Here is an 18,396-nt window from a genome sequence, read left to right on the forward strand (position 1 = left end):
CGTACCGACGCTTAATAGTACTTTGGTTAAATTTAGCACAGAACTGACAACTAGCAACGTTGTGGTCAGGGCCTAGGCAAGGAATACAGTAAGAATGAAAGTTCTTATGAGGTATTTGCTTCCCACAAGAAACACAATTATTAACTTTTTCTGATATCGGTCTGGAGCAAGAAAAAAGTTTCCCCAATGGGGTACTTAGCTTTTAATGAAGACTTCGGATCTGAAACTCGAACACGAAAATCTCAGGAGTCGGCCGACCGGCACTTGCGAACTGCTTCTGCTTCGGGCACCACGTGGCAAGAAAGACTGAATAAAATGGCATTGGCTGCATCTTTTATACCCCTGACGACCTGACATCAGGGAAGTGGCAACAGCAACCGAAGCAGGACCCAAGACTTTGGAATTCAGGTCGAATGAGGGCAACCTGCCAGCAGGATAACCCAAATGTAATGACTACAACAGTGAAACACGAAGAACATCTAAAAGTTAGCCCTGTCACTCAGATATAACATAAATATACCCATAATAATGACAGATGCAAAAAATATCACAAGGGAACTGCATCACAACAGATAAAACTCTGATTCATAAAGCTGCACTAACAAAGACATCAGCCATACATACAATACCACATCCATAATAACGAATCAGAGTATTAAAGCAAAGTTAAGCAAGTTTGAGGGTACAGGGGGTCTGTGTAGCAAAGCAAGCACATGACAAAATATACAACGAACCTCTGCCAATAGTACACTGCATTAACGGCAAGTCCATTCTGATGTACTGCACTCTTCATTACAAACGTATTACTGCTTTTAATTTCACAACCAGATTGTTCAGATATCCTCAGTCTACAAACTTGCCACTAACATCAGTACATCAGAGTGTTAAAGAAGCAGAGAGACAAGGTTAAGGGGTTGTGGGTGTTCACTGCACTGACAGGCTGGAGAATACTTTGGAATACTCTGTGTTGCACTTACCTATAGTCAGTCCTCTATCCGTCCACCTTCCTCTGGTGTAATTTCTGTCTCTCTGTGTAGCACCACTTTGGTCACTGACATGTCAGGGTGCTGCTCTTTGGCCTCTTTTATTGCCTGAGCAAGAGCCTGGCCCAAGGAAGCCGCACAGGGGCAAAAACAGAGAGGAGGTGGACATGCAAGGTCAGAAGCAAAGACGGAGCATCATGACAAATTACAGATGGAAAAAGATTTAAAAGGTATGGAATAAAGATGTCATCTGTAATAAAAATTACTGAATATTCTATGAAGCATGCTGGTCACTGCTTTTTTTTTTCAAATGCAAGTAAGTAAACAGTGATATAAGTTTACAATTTTAGCGGTACGTATGTAATGTGTAATCGTGCACAAATAAATAAATATTTACATACCTGATCATGGTCGATGTCGGCATCGCCTGTGATTACGATACGCTTTTCAATCCTTGTTTCTGACATGCCACCCTTCACAGTCTGCAGATTTAGGTTAAGAATTAGATACTAGTTGTTAGCAACAGTAAACATGTCACAACATTCTACAGGAACAAATGTGTACCTTTGTGATATGTGTGGTGGTTGTGGTGCCGGGGCTTTCTGATGTGATGGTCTGCGCACTCATTAGGATACCGGGTTCACTGTCAGGACCTGAATCCATCTTAAAAAGGGAAAACAAGAAGGTCATGATAAATATTCAAAGTCATTCTACAAAATAACCACATGAAGGTTTTCTTTACTGAAGAGAACTAGTATCTTGGAATATGCATCATCACTATATTCTGTTAGTAGCAACAGCAAAACAATCTGAAATGTAGCTATAACTTGTCTGGACTCGGGGAATTTCTATGCATTACCTTATACACACACACACACACACACACACACACACACACACACATATATGTGTGTGTGTGTGTGTGTGTGTGTGTGTGTGTGTGTGTGTGTGTGTGTGTGTGTGTGTGTGTGTGTGTGTGTGAGTGTATCTGTATATATGTATTTGCTTATATATTTAACTGGGTAGTGGGCTGATCTGAGGACCATTTTCAGCTGTAAGCAGGGCCAAAGGTAAAGAGATACACTATTGTAAACTCTAAGCAAACTCTAGACACAATAACTAATCGATTCATACAGTGGAACAATGGTGTACTTTCTCGTTACTGACAGCATTTTAAGAACTGTGAGTGAATATTTTAATGTGTAGAGTTAATTCTTATTAACATGAGACGATCGTGTGAGGCACAAAACTACAGCACTGAAGGAGCCACATCTTGTTCTGCAGACACTTGTAGTGAGAGTAATTGTGTGCTTTACTTCTAAACATTACAGTTACATAGTATGTTTCAACTGAGTACAGATGTTCACTGTACACATTCCTTGGATCATGGCTTTAGGACAAACAGAGGTCTAGCAATGTGCCTCTACCTCAGAACCAGTAAAAACAGCCAGTAAATCAAAGGTCAGTGGAACGTCTATTGATGGAGTAAATACACTGGTCTGATCACCCTGCCAGAGAATAGACAAAAACACTAGCTAAGTACTTAAAAAAAGCATCTCAAAACATATTGTCATATAGCAACTAGCCCATCTCTGAATGTCAGTGAGTGGCAAATGGTCCGAGGGCATATGAATCAGCAACTACCAACAATGGCCGAGAAAGCTACTGATGACCAAGTGAACAGCTCACACCCACGTAAAGTAGAAAAGTCTCCTCTGTTGGTGCAGATAATGAAAAAGCTGCAAATGGTTGATGAAACACTTGACCAATATTTACAGCAATGTGTGAAGTACAGAACAAATTAACTCTACATTCTGATACCACTGGAGAGCAATGAAAATATGTAAGATGACAATATATACATATATATATATATATATATATATATATATATATATACATATCTATATATATATATATATATATATATATATATATATATATATATATATATCAATGCTCAAGTGAAGTTAGAGGAACTGGAATCTCACATTGCAGACCTACAGGATCATGACAGAAGAAAGAATATTAGACTGATAGGGGTCCAGACAAGATGGAGGGAAGTGACTCAAGTGACTGTGTAAGGAATGTATTAGGTGAACGGCTTCCCCAGGAGGACAGTTTAATAGCAGGGGCACATGGTATATACTCATGAGGCAGTGTGGTTACAGTACAGCCCCCACATCAATTAATAATCTGTTTATCCAATTAAGCCTTGGAAGACAGTTTGTTGTCAAATCTGTCGTCACCAGGAAAAAAGCTGCTGAAAGGAGACAAGATATTTTTTGTCAAGCAGGACTACAGTGCAGAAACAAGAAAGAAAACGGTGAAACTGATACCGACTATGTAGATGTGCTGCACAAAAAAAGTTTAAATTTAATAATGCTCCACCCGGAATGTACTAAAAGTTTTCTTCCAACAGGACCCAAGACTTTTATGAATGTAGAAGAAGCCATGAAAACATTAAGATATCATGACCCTGAATCTACAATGGATCCATGAGAGTGGGATCCTGATCAACCATGACCCTGAATCTACAATGGATCCATGAGAGTGGGATCCTGATCAACCATGATCCTGAATCTACAATGGATCCATGAGAGTGGGATCCTGATCAACCATGATCCTGAATCTACAATGGATCCATGAGAGTGGGATCCTGATCAACCTCCAACAACTAAAGGAGGAAAAAAAAACAGACCCCCCCCTCCCCAATAGCTAGGAAGTGCTCTCAGACAAGGAATACAAGTAACAGATAACTTAATATTTAACCCCGATCTCAACAGACAAAACATACCAATTTATTTCTTCTTCATAGCTGCCGTCTGAATCTATCTGATTTAATAGGCTGGAACTTAAAAGTAGTAGATCCTGTACATGGTAATGGGATGAAGAAGTGGGTTGCACATCAATAGGTAGAAATAGAATGAGGTCTGCAACATAAAAAGACAACAGGGGCTGCTCTAGATGGGGCAGACCTTAGCTGAGTTTGGCATTAGAGTTAAAATCAGCAGGTGGCACCTGTGATGGATGGTGCCTGCATTGGATGGTACTGGCAATGGGTGGCACCTGTGATGGGTGGTACCTGTGATTGGTGGTACCTGCGATGGGTGGTACCTGCGATGGGTGGCACCTGTGATGTCATTTTCACTGCAGGATGCACAATTACATGCTGCTGAACAAACTTGGAAGATTGTAATGCTAAATATAAAAAAATGGAAATCATTAAAAAAGAAGTAAATTTGAATGCATATAGTTTTATAGTTTAGTGTTCTGTCTATGTTGCTTATTGTTTAAAAAGACACAATTTGAACAGCTGTATTCCTGCCCTTTTTCAAGATAACAGGAATAATATCACTGATAAGGCAAGGATAAGTGGGAAAGTGAAGGGCACAGACCCTCCTGGAATGTGAAAAAGTGAAAGAACAAAGTGTAAAGGCAAGGATAAGTGGGAAAGTGAAGGACACAGACCCTCCTGGAATGTGAAAAAGTGAAAGAACAAAGTGTAAAGGCAAGGATAAGTGGGAAAGTGAAGGACACAGACCCTCCTGGAATGTGAAAAAGTGAAAGAACAAAGTGTAAAGGCAAGGATAAGTGGGAAAGTGAAGGACACAGACCCTCCTGGAATGTGAAAAGTGAAAGAACAAAGTGTAAAGGCAAGGATAAGTGGGAAAGTGAAGGACACAGACCCTCCTGGAATGGGAAAAGTGAAAGAACAAAGTGTAAAGGCAAGGATAAGTGGGAAAGTGAAGGACACAGACCCTCCTGGAATGTGAAAAAGTGAAAGAACAAAGTGTAAAGGCAAGGATAAGTGGGAAAGTGAAGGACACAGACCCTCCTGGAATGTGAAAAAGTGAAAGAACAAAGTGTAAAGGCAAGGATAAGTGGGAAAGTGAAGGACACAGACTCTCCTGGAATGTGAAAAAGTGAAAGAACAAAGTGTAAAGGCAAGGATAAGTGGGAAAGTGAAGGACACAGACCCTCCTGGAATGTGAAAGAACAAAGTGTAAACATAATTTCATGGTTCAACAAATGGAGTGGGGAAATTGGTAAAAAAAGAAAATATATTTATATGCATTAAGAAAGAGTCTCCCCCCCAGTTTGCATTTGTACAGAAACACATTTGCCAGCAGAAGAACAGTACATTTGTCAGCTGTGATTTCTCCCATATGATAATTTCAGAAGGAGAAGACACCAGAAATACAGGAGTCTACATGCTATTGAGCAAGAAATTAAAGCTTTGATTAATCACACTGTTAACTGATCCAAAAGGAAGGTATGTAGTTGCCAAACTTTTGCGAGAGGCCCATTTTTTATTCACATGAATATGTAAGCATGTACAGCCTCTCACAATCTTCTTACCAAGAATGAAGCAAACGTGGGGTACACTGTTAGAATTCATTCAAGGGGTTGCCTTATCGAATGGAGGTTCAAAACTGTCATGTACTGTGGAGATGTTCGAGAAAGACCCAGGAGTCTTAGAATTCCTGGAACTAGAAAGTATTTAGCTATGACATGGTGGGTCTTACTAAGGAAGGTGCAAATCTGTAAAGCAGAGTATGTTTATATCAGGAGAAGAGAAACATAGAGTGCATTAATGGGAAGTGCACCCGCTACTCTTAGATCATGCGCCCTGAACAGTGAATATTAAATTAATACAAATCTGTAAAGCAGAGTATGTTTATAACAGGAGAAGAGAAACATAGAGTGCATTAATGGGAAGTGCACCCGCTACTCTTAGATCATGCGCCCTGAACAGTGAATATTAAATTAATACAAATCTGTAAAGCAGAGTATGTTTATATCAGGAGAAGAGAAACATAGAGTGCATTAATGGGAAGTGCACCCGCTACTCTTAGATCATGCGCCCTGAACAGTGAATATTAAATTAATACAAATCTGTAAAGCAGAGTATGTTTATATCAGGAGAAGAGAAACATAGAGTGCATTAATGGGAAGTACACCCGCTACTCTTAGATCATGCGCCCTGAACAGTGAATATTAAATTAATACAGAACAGCACATAAACGTTGGAGTTTCCTAACACGTTAAAGCAGAGTATGTTTATATCAGGAGAAGAGAAACATAGAGTGCATTAATGGGAAGTGCACCCGCTACTCTTAGATCATGCGCCTGAACAGTGAATATTAAATTAATATAGAACAGCGCATAAACGTTGGAGTTTCCTAACACGTTACTGCAAAGGAAACTACTATGAGAAATTGTGGCAAGATAGACTTCAAGGGGTAAGGGTAAGAGATACCGAGACTGAGACAGAAAAGGATGCACGCCTCATTAGGAAAATACGAATCTAGATTGAGCCCATGACCTGAAAATTGGTGCAAGCTAGGAGGCTGGTCCTTAGGAAACCAGCCATTGGTTAATTTCCTGACTGGATAATAGGTATGTGTGTTTCCTATCCTAGCCCTCATTGGCTAGTTATCACTTTTACTCTAAGAGGAGAGCAGGAACAAATGAAGGCTCACTGCCGAAAATGCTTATCTGTTATAGCTCTCCATGCTAAAGTTTGACTGTGGCTGTTTTTACTATCATTGTTTCTATTAAAAGTTTGTTTTTAATATTTTTTAAAAATGTTCTTCAGAAGAGTGCAACTAAAACCGTGGAGGTGCACCGAGGATTGCTTTTCACATGATCAGAAAATATATGCACAGGTGAAAAGACAGAACAAAATAGTAACACTACAAAAATTACAGGTTTGGCTCATAGCCCTGAAAGAACAGGAGTGAGAACGGAGAGACAGTTAAAGTCCACCAAAAACACCCTGTAAGCAAGTCACTCAGATCAGAGAGGAGCAATGTCCTGAAGTCAGAGCTGCGTCCATTGATTATTACATAAAGTCACTTGTAAGACAAGGAATACCTCTGATGGAATATTACAGCTGTTTGAAAAAATACCACATGGAACTTTATAAAGTTATAAGAAAGTAGGCCAGAAAAGAACATAAACAATATACACGAATCATGGTAAACTTACCCCTGCCAGGGTTAACACCAGATCAGGCCAATAAACTATTCAGCCCAACACACAGGCCGAATTAGATTTGCAAATCCAAACACTTAAAAATAAGAAATCTCCAGGTTTGAACAGCATTCCATCAGAACTATCTCCACTGAGTGGTTCTGTACTACAACACCTTTTAGAATTAGTGAGTAATGTATTAAAAATAGACGAATTGCAGCTTCATGGAAAGAAGCATTAATCTCTACTATACTAAAACCTAATGAAAAATCCACTGAAAACAGGCTCACATCAACCAATTTTAGTTCTGAACCAAGATTACAAGATAAAGATGGGTACATTGGCCTTAAGCCTGGCCAGAATTTTACCAAATTTGATCCATAGGGATAAAAGGGAGGCAAACATAAGACAATATTTTAAAAACATTAATAGTTATACAAGAAGCTACTGATAAGGAAGGTCTGATGTTAGTAAGCACTGATGCAGAACAGGCCTTCAACAGGGTTTATTGAAAATATTTATTTGAACTGCTAAGATTATGGATTTCCCAGAAGAGTTTATAACCCTTTTAGTTAACATTAGTGGAAGCATAAATGCCTGTATAAAAGTCAATGCAGAACTGTTCACCAGGTTTCAAATAAGCAGAGGGAGTAGGCAAGTCTGTCTGCTCTCCCTGTCCTCTGTGCTTTATACTTAGAACCCCTTTCCTGACACTGAGATCCACAAATATATGCAGAAGTTTAATCGTTCAAGAAAAGATACAATTAGCTTTATACGCGTACAACCTAATGACATATTTTGGAGATGCAGTAAATCATCTAGCACTAGCAGCCCTTTATAACATTTTAGACAACTTTGGAGAGATTTCAGGATATAAAGTAAAGACAGAACCTATTCCATATCAATTAACTTCTCTTTTTCAGAAACTTTTAAAACTTTATACCCCACAATTTGGCAGTCTAACTAGATTAAATATTTGGGAAATAACCTGTTGGACCCTGTCAAAGGAACAGTAAAGTATTACTATGATAAACTGATGGCTGATACCAAGAACTGGATAAAAAAATGGAAAATTTTATACCTGTATTTACAACAAAACCTCCAGGGAATTTGGATGTTCATTCTTCCCCTAGTCTTGTATTGCACTTCAGTGATACTATATCACCCCAAGGGAGGCCTTCTTAATAAATATTCATAATGTGCTGAAAAGCCCCGTCTCAAATCAAGACAAACCAGGGGTAGGTTGGTATGGAGTCCACCTGTCTACAGACAGAGCAGGACAGGTTCTGTCAGACCTACAACAATACAAGTGGACATTACCGCTAAAGATCTTTATGGACTGGCATTATAACCTAGACCCACCGAGATGGATGGATGTGTCAAAGCAACTGCTTAGGCGTCAGCATAAAGATCCAGACACTTGTATGTGGACAGATGAAGTAAACAACAAGTCCATAATCTAAGGGAGTCTAATAAAGATATTTAATTGGTTGACTAAAAGAAAAGGAATAAGAAAAGTAATAAATTGTCTGCCCCCACTTCTCACATGCATTAAGACAGCAAGTGCAGCCAAAGCCTTAACAACCTGGACAAAACGCAGAATTCAACAAGGTAACCAGGGAGACAAAGAAAGTATAGAGGTTTACATCCTGGGAGAGAGTTAATCACTTGAATACTTAGAGAAGCAGACTGCATTAAGTATGAAGAGCTAAAACAAACCTATGCAAAAATGAAGAAGGAAGTGCCACCCCAAGGTGACTTCCCATTGGAAAGGAAACTGAAACACGATATAATAATTAAACAAACTCTGCCCAGGAGACAGATGATGTAACTTTATAAAGCAACAGAAGAAGCCAGAAAAATGACCAACCTAAAGGAGAACATGACTGGGAAAAAGCATTAAACTGCCAACGAAATGACCACCACTGGGAGGAAGTCTATACAAATCTGAAAGAAATCAAAACAAGGAAATTCCATAGCTTTGCCTGGAAATGCTTGCATACATACTTTTATATTCCAGCAAGAAATAATAACATTTTCAGGCACTTCAAACATTTGATACAGATGTGACACAGGTGAAAAAGGAACACAATGGCACATTTTTTGGTCTTGCTCTAAACTCAAAAATACTCTTGAAGATATTCAATCCTTGGTAAAGCAACTATGGCCAGAAACTGAAAAAAATATTACCCAAAACATATTTCTTAAGCATATCACCAGAGGGGATAAAGATAAGAGGGGAGAAACACCTGGTGGCAACCACTGTGTGGTCATACCATAAGTTGGTTACAAGAAGATGAAAGACAAAAATGGTCCCCGAGAGACAGGACTTAGTAAAACTATTTCAAGAGACAGATGCTACAGAAAGAAAGAAAGATAAGGGAGGACACAAATAAAAAGAAAAAAAATGGACGAAATGCTTGAGAATATACCAAGAATATTAGTACAGTACGAACAAATTAGAAAAACAAGGAAAGGTACATGCTAACTCTATGATTAACTAATAAACCTCATAAGCAATTGATCATTAAGAAACCGATTGTAGGCCAGGAGAACAGACAGTCATGGCTAGACATAAATAATAGCTGCTGGAATGGTCATAAATTTAACTTAAATTTATTGTTAACGGTTTTTATGTTTCCTTTCTTTTTCTTCTTCCTACCCTCATTACAGGCATTTATCTTACATTGAAAATTTCTGCAAACTACAAAACGAGGCGCACTCAGATGTAGAATTACAGATTTTAGAAGAAAACAACTGTTTTGGCTGCAAAGAAAAGACTGTTAAATGATGACATTGTTATGAATTTATTTGAAATGTATATTATTTGTGTCACGTGACAATACTAACCTTAAAAAACAAGTAAAGGGTGGCATAAATGTCACTAATCAGAACCAATTCCACAAACACCATCAAATGTCTTTTCATTGTTGACCACTGAATTTATTTCATTTATTTTTATTTGCAGTTTGTTAACCGGAAAAGTCCATTAGGCCAAGGTGAGCCCTTTTCCAATGGAGGCCGGGGAGAAAGGCTCCAAAGAATTTATTACAAGTTTGGTGCTATCATATATAAGATAAAATAAAAGTACAACATTTTTAATAACTTCACAGATTGCAGAGTAGTGCTGTTAGGTGGTATCTGTGAATGTGTCTCCACCTGTTTAAGCCAAGAAGCATTATAAATAACTGGATTTACATGGTCTGGTTTGCTTATAGTCTTGCAGGTGGCAGACAGGGTTAAGTTGTCATCTCCTGTTTTATCATTTATTTACTGCGTGACCTTGAGCAAGTCACTTAACCAGACATTGCTCCTAGGCTGCCCCTAAAAAGGGACTGTGTCTTTTCTAATTTCTCCAAATCTTTTGGGTTTTTAATACCATAATGGGAATGGACCCCATTCCTAAGTCAAACTATGATTAAAGTTTATGAAGTTAGTATTGTTTCAGTCTTTGATGTCAGTCAAAAGTGCTCTTCACAGCACCCGCAATGTGCCCAGTAATGACTCCTTCTGCAATTCGTACAGGGTTACATGGATTGGTAACATATCTAAATACGATTGTAAATTATTTTTTATAAGACATGTTGCTCCTACTACTATTGGAACTGTCTGGGTATCTTCCTTACACATTGCTCTTGTTTCTGCCTGCAAATCCTGATATTTTATGACTTTGTGTATCTCTGTATGCAAGACATTATAGTCACTGGGTATGGCAAGTTCAATGATCAATGCTACTTTTGTCTTCTTTTCTTGGACCACTATATCTGGTTTTCTAGAATCTATTTTTGAACTGTTGGTAATGGGTGATCCCATGTGATATAAACCATAATTTTCTATGATTCTTTGTGGCTCATGTTTCTAGTGTTTTTCAGCCACTTTGATACCATAATGTTTGCACAATCTCCAGTATAACAGTCTTTCCACATTATTATGCCTTTCAGTATACAGTCCCTCTGCTATTAGTTTACTGCGTTGCAACCAGCAACAAGATGTGCGACTGTTTACAATTTGGTTTTACAAAACCTACATTTGTCTGTTTCTCCCACATGTTCAATGGACTTTGTAAACCCACATGTATGTAGCCCACTATCTTGGCTGCCAATATTAACCTTTAATTTCTTGGTTTGAATTCGCCTCTCCTTAACCATTCCTGCATTTGTTGTTGATCAACATGAGGCTATATTTATGTTTTTTCCACATTTCTTGCCTTCTCATCTGATCCTTCACCTTATATTCTTTCTTTTGTTTTTAGCACATTCAGTTGCTGCCTGATTTTTATCTACTTCTGGTTTGATTTCCATTCCTGCTTGACGTTGATATGCTTCTGCTAAATTAAGCAGAGAAGTCATCTTAGATTTATTCTCCTCATGTTTCAAAAATTTCACTACATTTGGATCTTGTGAGGTCAGTAAATATGTGTGGAGTCCCACAACTGCAGATCTAGACGTAATCAGTTTCAAGGAGGCCCATCCCTCCTTCAGAACGGGGAAAATATAATCTTAGTATACACTGATTTTTATAAATCATTTGGTGAGCATAAAGCATCCTTCTTGTTTTAATATCTGATCTATACAACACTTTTTGGGGCCAGTCAATCACTCCAAAATTGTACGTTAGGACAGGAAGAACAAATTGATTTATAGCTTGGATCTTGTTCCTAGATGTCAGTGCTGTTCTCGGGATTAATTTAAGTATTCTAAAGTATTCCTTACTGATTTTTATTCACAATTGTTCATATTTTATTGCTGATCCTTTATCAATTCCCAAATATTTATGCACTCCCTCTTGCTGAAGTCCTTTTATATCACATTCTTGCCCCAAACTGATGTTTTCCTGGTGCTGCTGTTTTCCTGCTTTAAAGGTTGCTTTTGCACATTTATCAAAACCAAATGACATTCTAATATCATCTGAAAAAGTTTTGACAACCTGCAGCTGTGCTTTCAGTTCCTCTTCTGATGAGCTACAGAGTTTTAAATCATCAAAAAAGAAGATGAGAAGTCATTAGACTTTGTTGTTTTCTAGGATCCAAACTATAGCCATGGCCTGATTTGTTAACTAGACAGCTTAATGGATTAATGGCAAGGGAGAATAGCAACGGTGACAGAGAGTTACCCTGGATTATCACCCTTTGAATTTTTATCCCTGGGATAATAATCTGTCCTTTACCATGGCTTAATTGCAAAGTGGTCTTCCATTGTTTCATGGTTACTGTAATGTAGTCATTCAGTGTAGGGTGTATCTTATATATTATTAAGCACTCTTTTATCCATAAATGTGGGATACTATCAAATGCTTTTTTGTGGTAAATCCATGCCACATTTAAATTCTTCCCCTTTTTACAGTTCCCCACTATGACTTTATTTAACATCAGATGATCCTTTGTTCTATATGACTTTCTTTTATTGCCCTTTTGTTCTACTGCCATAATAGAGTTTTCTTCTAAATGACTATAAACTCTGTCGGCGTCAATTCCCGTGTATAATTTATACATTGTCAGAAGGCAAGTTATTGGTCTATAATTTTTAGGGTAGCTTGCAGGTTCACTCTTAAGTAAGAGCATTGTTTTGCCTGTTGTTAGCCAGGTTGGTGTCTGTTCAGGGTGCGCATATAAATAATTCTTAGTCATGGCTAAATCCTCATGCAAAGATGTTAATACTTTTAACCAAAAGTTAGGTACTGCATCTGGGCCAGGGTTTACAGTTAGAGACTTTTCTCAACTTTGTTTCAATCTCTCTGGCTGTTACTTCATCCCATTTCATATCCTGCACCTTTAAACTTCTTATTCTTTCTTTTACTTCTTCTATCCATTTAGCATCTTTGTTATGTTCCACAGGATCTTCATAGATACTTCTCTAAAATGTATCTACTTCCTCTTTTTTTCGTGATCTTTCAATTCCTTTTACCTTATTTCCCAATTCTCTATAACACTTTTTGGGTCATCAATAAATTGCTTGTTTTGCAATTTTCCCTTATATTTATTTGTGTATCTTCTAAGTTTTTCCGCCTGTGCTGAAATTTTTAATTTGTTATTCATGATAGTTCATGATAGATCCTGGTCTGTTCTAATACTGTGCATTGCTTTTATCACATCTATCTTTCTTAGTATTTTTGTTGATCTATTCTCTCTTCTATAATCTTCTAACAGTGACACTTGTCTTAATTGCCTTATAGTTTTCTCTATTCGATATTTCCACGATGGTATTCGATTCTCTCCTTCCTTTCCCTCGCTACCCTGTGATCTTGTGGTAGAATTTTATCAGTTATTAATTTAGCAGCACAGTAATATATTCTGCTTACTTCTGTTATATCACATGGATCTCTATGGACAGTCCTAATTACTGTGGTCATTTGTTTTATCAAACGTCTAACTTTTTGGGTTTTATTGACCTTCTGCAGTCTATTTCTCTCAGTGATCTTAATATATCTATCCATGCCCATTAAATCATGCAACTCTTTTCTTATCTCATTTTCTTCCAAACTGAGGGCACATCCCTTGTTTTCTGTTTCCTGTGGGCATTCTATAGAAAGTTCTATAGCATCTTCCTGTGGCACATTTTCTTCAATTCCATCCTGTGTGATCTGTTCTTCTGTCATATGGGAACTCACTGGCCTATCACTCCTCAACACTGACTGCATCAGAGTTTCCACAGTTTCCTGTTCCTTTCCTTGCTGTGTAGCTTCAAGTGAAAGTTTATACTGGTTTCCTGTGGAAAGCTCCAAAATATCTTGATATGGCACCTGACCAACTGCTTCCTGTTCCACTGGTTTCCCCTTAATTTGGATATCCATTACTTTATCCTGTTGTGGTGCTTGCTGTATTTGATTTTCTACATGGAATCCTTCTCTTTGCAGCTGCTCAATAACCTCAGTTTGTATTTCTTTGACTTCTCCATTACTGATCTCTTTTTCTACTTTTCCTCTTAGTCTTCTTATTTTTTGTATTGTAAAGTTTTCCATGTCCGGATTCCTTTGCCTGTATTTCTCTTCAGATATCTTTGGTGCTGCTATTTTTGTATCAGTTAGTTTTGCTTTCTCCTTTACATAAATATTACACCATATTAAATCTCTTTTCCTTTTCCATGTCCATATTTCTTCTTCACATCTCCTTATCTTCTTGCTTTTCCTTATTTTGGGGACTCACTCCATCATGCTGTGATGTAGTCTGTGTTAGACCTTCTACATTAAATCCTTCACTTCGCAGGCACTCCATAACTTCAACTTCTATTTCTTTAACTTCTGCTTTACTAATCTTATTTTCCACATTACATCTTTGTAATATACATTTTTTAATGTGAAATTTTCCATATCTGGATGCCTTTGCATGTATTTCTCTTTGAATATCTTTGAGACTGCCTTCTCTATATTAGCTAACTTGCCTTTCTCCTTTGCATAAATATTACACCATATCAAATCTCTCTTTCTTTCTTTCCCATGTCCATATTTCTTTTTTTTATATTTTTTTCAAATATCTATAGGTTTTGTTGTTTATATTTTTGCACCTCCACAGACGCTTCTTTTTCCAAACAGATCAAAGTTTCTTGATTTATATACTGTTTTTCAAAAATCTGTTGTATTAATGAATGCAAATTTTTATTTGAAGCTTCTGACAGTTCTTGTGGAAGTATTTTTCTTTCCTCTAATTTCTCTCTTAATTGTTTTGTATATCTTGTGTCTGGAAATTCTGGGCTTTTTACATAATAGTAACAATACATAATTTCTTTCTTATTTATTTTATTTTTATTTTATTTTACATTTGTTGACCGGGATAGTCTAACTGGATTTATGTCCATTTTCAGTAGAGTCCTGGAGAGATAAGCTCCAGGAGATTACTAGATTACTAACACACAGGTACTAGTTGTTATACAGTTAAATACGACAAAATTTAAACAGTTCAGGAATCTTCACAGTTTATACAAAAAACATGTTACAAGCATTAGATAAGATATTTTAGACTTTATGTACAAGACTTCATTAGTAACTAGAAAGTAATTATTGAACAAATACATACTTCAAGTTTAAACAGTTCAGCAATGCTCACAATTTAAACAATACTTGTTGCCTGCTTTAGGTTGGATGCTTTAGAATTATATGCAGAAGAATTTATCTAGGTATTTTAAATTATCTCTATTAGGATAAGATATGTTTTTGCCAAGGATAGGCCTTGATCTAAAAAGACACAGATAGAGCAGGAATTAGGTCTTAAGAGAGGGTATTTGTGATATAGTATGAGATTAGTCTGGATTTGTTCAGGGACATAACCAATGGGTTTTAAGATAGATTGTTTAAAAAGTGTAAATGAAGACAGTGATGTAAGTTCATGGGGGAGATGGTTCCAATACTTTCCAACTGCATTTGAGAACAGAGCATCTCCTGCCATGTTATTAGATTTACATCCTGATACAAGTGGTTTATTAGATGAGCGTAAAGTTAAAAGGTTCTTATATTGGGTAATGAGACTAGCAAGTCTTGGGGTATTGGTAGGCTGGAAAAGGGTTTTGTGCACAATGGTGAGTTGTTTAAAGTGAATCTGATTCAGAAGCTCTAATTTCTTTCTTATCCTCAACAGTCCACTCTATCGTCTTTATGGCTCTTCTTTGGCCAATCAATTTTTGTGATTTTTGTGGACTGCTACTTCCTTGAACAGGGGGGCCATCCTCCCCCTTGGTCTGGCCTGACCCCATTGTAGGAATGTTTCTGTATTTTGAGGATTCTACACGGTCATTTTTTCCAGTTCTGGCACCAGTGCACCTACCAGGATTGGGGACTTTTTTATCCTGGGTCTTGTGCACCCAGCTATCTTTTTTTGTTTTTGACTTACTTCTGTCCATGACATATGTTATACAAATACAGTTTATATATTAGTGTCGCCTTGGTGAGATTTTGTGAAAAACAGGGTCCACCTCACGAAGGTACTCACCAAGACTTGAGGATGAATTCAGTTTCAGCACTATGTGTCCACTATAAAGCAGGTATTATTATTATTAGACAAGTCAGCAACATGTCAGATGGTGGTTAACCTGGCCCAGTACAAAAGTAATTACCTCATCCCTTTGTAAGTAGAATCAAATGGTAACTGCCAACACTGCATGCAAAAACCTGAACCATTAAAACAAACATCAGACCTGTGAGGTGTTATAAAGAAGTACTTCCATTTTCTGGGCTTTTTACATTTGAAAGAAAAGGAAGTGCTTTCTCTTACAGACTCATTTGTTTTTGTCTAAGGTGACATTCAGAGTACCTGGTAGGCTTTTGTCTTTTTAGTTCCTACTCTCCAGTTCGCAAAATGCATTGATAACAAAATTTGTTTTTAGCCATGGACATAGTAATTCTATAATCATACTTAAGAATAAAAACAAAGTGACAATGTGATGTAGAAATTTTACAAGTGCCACAAATATACTAATTGTCCCAAAGCTTATGGTCAAGAATAGATGTTTTGTATAGTATCTGGGTACCATGAGTAAGTAAACTGAAGCTCGTAAGACAAGAAGTGGCGCTACTTAGTTGAAGGCAACTTGCTGCCCTGTGTTAGGAACAGAGAAACTTGGGGATCATTACTTTATCAAACCTTACACCGGGAAATGAAGTCCAAGACAGCATGAGTCCTTGGGGAATACATCATGCCAGGAAAATCTGTCGATGTGAAGGTATTTGCTTACAGAAGCATGCCAGAAATGGCCAGTCAGTATGTCAACATGAAAGGCAGTCAATCAACAAAATAAACAAGTCACTTATGTGACTGTTGTGGTATATTCGGATTTACGAAACTGGGAAATCAATTAGTGAAATGGAGTCAGGCAACGATGGTGAACAATCACAATGCACAGCAAGACAGTAACAGTTTTAAAATTTACATACAGCTACATAAGACACAATGTTCCACACAGTCAATACAGTTTTATAATTTACATACAGCTACATAAGACACAATGTTCCACACAGTCAATACAGTTTTATAATTTACATACAGCTACATATTTTACAATGTTCCACACAGTCAATACAGTTTTATAATTTACATACAGCTACATAAGACACAATGTTCCACACAGTCAATACGGTTTTATAATTTACATACAGCTACATAAGACACAATGTTCCACACAGTCAATACAGTTTTATAATTTACATACAGCTACATAACACACAATGTTCCACACAGTCAATACAGTTTTATAATTTACATACAGCTACATAAGACACGATGTTCCACACAGTCAATACAGTTTTATAACTTACATACAGCTACATAAGACACAATGTTCCACACAGTCAATACAGTTTTATAATTTACATACAGCTACATAAGACACAATCTTCCACACAGTCAATACAGTTTTATAATTTACATACAGCTACATAAGACACAATGTCCCACACAGTCAATACAGTTTTATAATTTACATACAGCTACATAACACACAATGTTCCACACAGTCAATACAGTTTTATAATTTACATACAGCTACATAAGACACGATGTTCCACACAGTCAATACAGTTTTATAACTTACATACAGCTACATAAGACACAATGTTCCACACAGTCAATACAGTTTTATAATTTACATACAGCTACATAAGACACAATCTTCCACACAGTCAATACAGTTTTATAATTTACATACAGCTACATATGACACAATCTTCCACACAGTCAATACAGTTTTATAATTTACATACAGCTACATAAGACACAATCTTCCACACAGTCAATAGTAACACATCTCTGCATAAGCATAATTTATCGATTCATTACAAACTCATAACTATATCAGAATTTACTCATTATGATTCCCTAACAAGCTCAGATTTCATTCATTATGATCCCATAACTAGATCAGATTTCATTCATTATGATCTCACAACTAGATCAGATTTCATTCATTATGATCCCATAACTAGATCAGATTTCATTCATTATGATCTCACAACTAGATCAGATTTCATTCATTATGATCCCATAACTAGCTCAGATTTTATTATGACTCAATAACTAGCTCAGATTTTATTCATTGTGAAGCCTTAACTAGCTCAGATTTTATTAATTATCCTACAACTATCTCAGACTTTATTCATTAAAGAGAAAAAAGGGAATATGGATGGATGGATCCTGTAATTAGCTCAAATGGAAATAAGGGCATCCATAAGTCCAGGCAAAAGAAGTCTAGTAGAGGGGCAGAAATTGCAGCACAGTGTCTGAACTGAAGAATGTGATACGTATGATGTTACTCTTTAGGACAAATAAAGAGAGAATGACGTTTCATTTTACCAGACTGCCTTTAAACTGCATTCTTGCATCACATTTATTACAGTAATTTTTAATGCCTGTATTTGACTGATTTTTAGTATTGACAATATGAGACAACTGTATAGCCATAGCATATGCACTAGTTTGTAGGGCAGCCTAAACACAAATTATCTTCTTAAATTA

The 18,396-nt window shown here is 37.0% G+C and overlaps 1 protein-coding gene across 1 annotated transcript in view; it reads right to left on the minus strand.

Annotated features, from left to right (window-relative positions):
* EPB41L3 (erythrocyte membrane protein band 4.1 like 3) overlaps positions 1-18,396 on the minus strand; it is a gene marked incomplete in the record, with an annotated part of 1,523,429 nt that overhangs the window by 104,472 nt on the left and 1,400,561 nt on the right. Inside the window, 3 exon segments of the mRNA XM_044066506.1 lie at positions 978-1,103; positions 1,385-1,465; positions 1,548-1,646. Of these exon segments, the coding sequence (XP_043922441.1) occupies positions 984-1,103; positions 1,385-1,465; positions 1,548-1,646 (300 nt within the window).

Source organism: Protopterus annectens, chromosome 3.part1 (assembly GCF_019279795.1).
Source record: "Protopterus annectens isolate FY-2018-M chromosome 3.part1, PAN1.0, whole genome shotgun sequence".
Taxonomy (NCBI): domain Eukaryota; kingdom Metazoa; phylum Chordata; order Ceratodontiformes; family Protopteridae; genus Protopterus; species Protopterus annectens.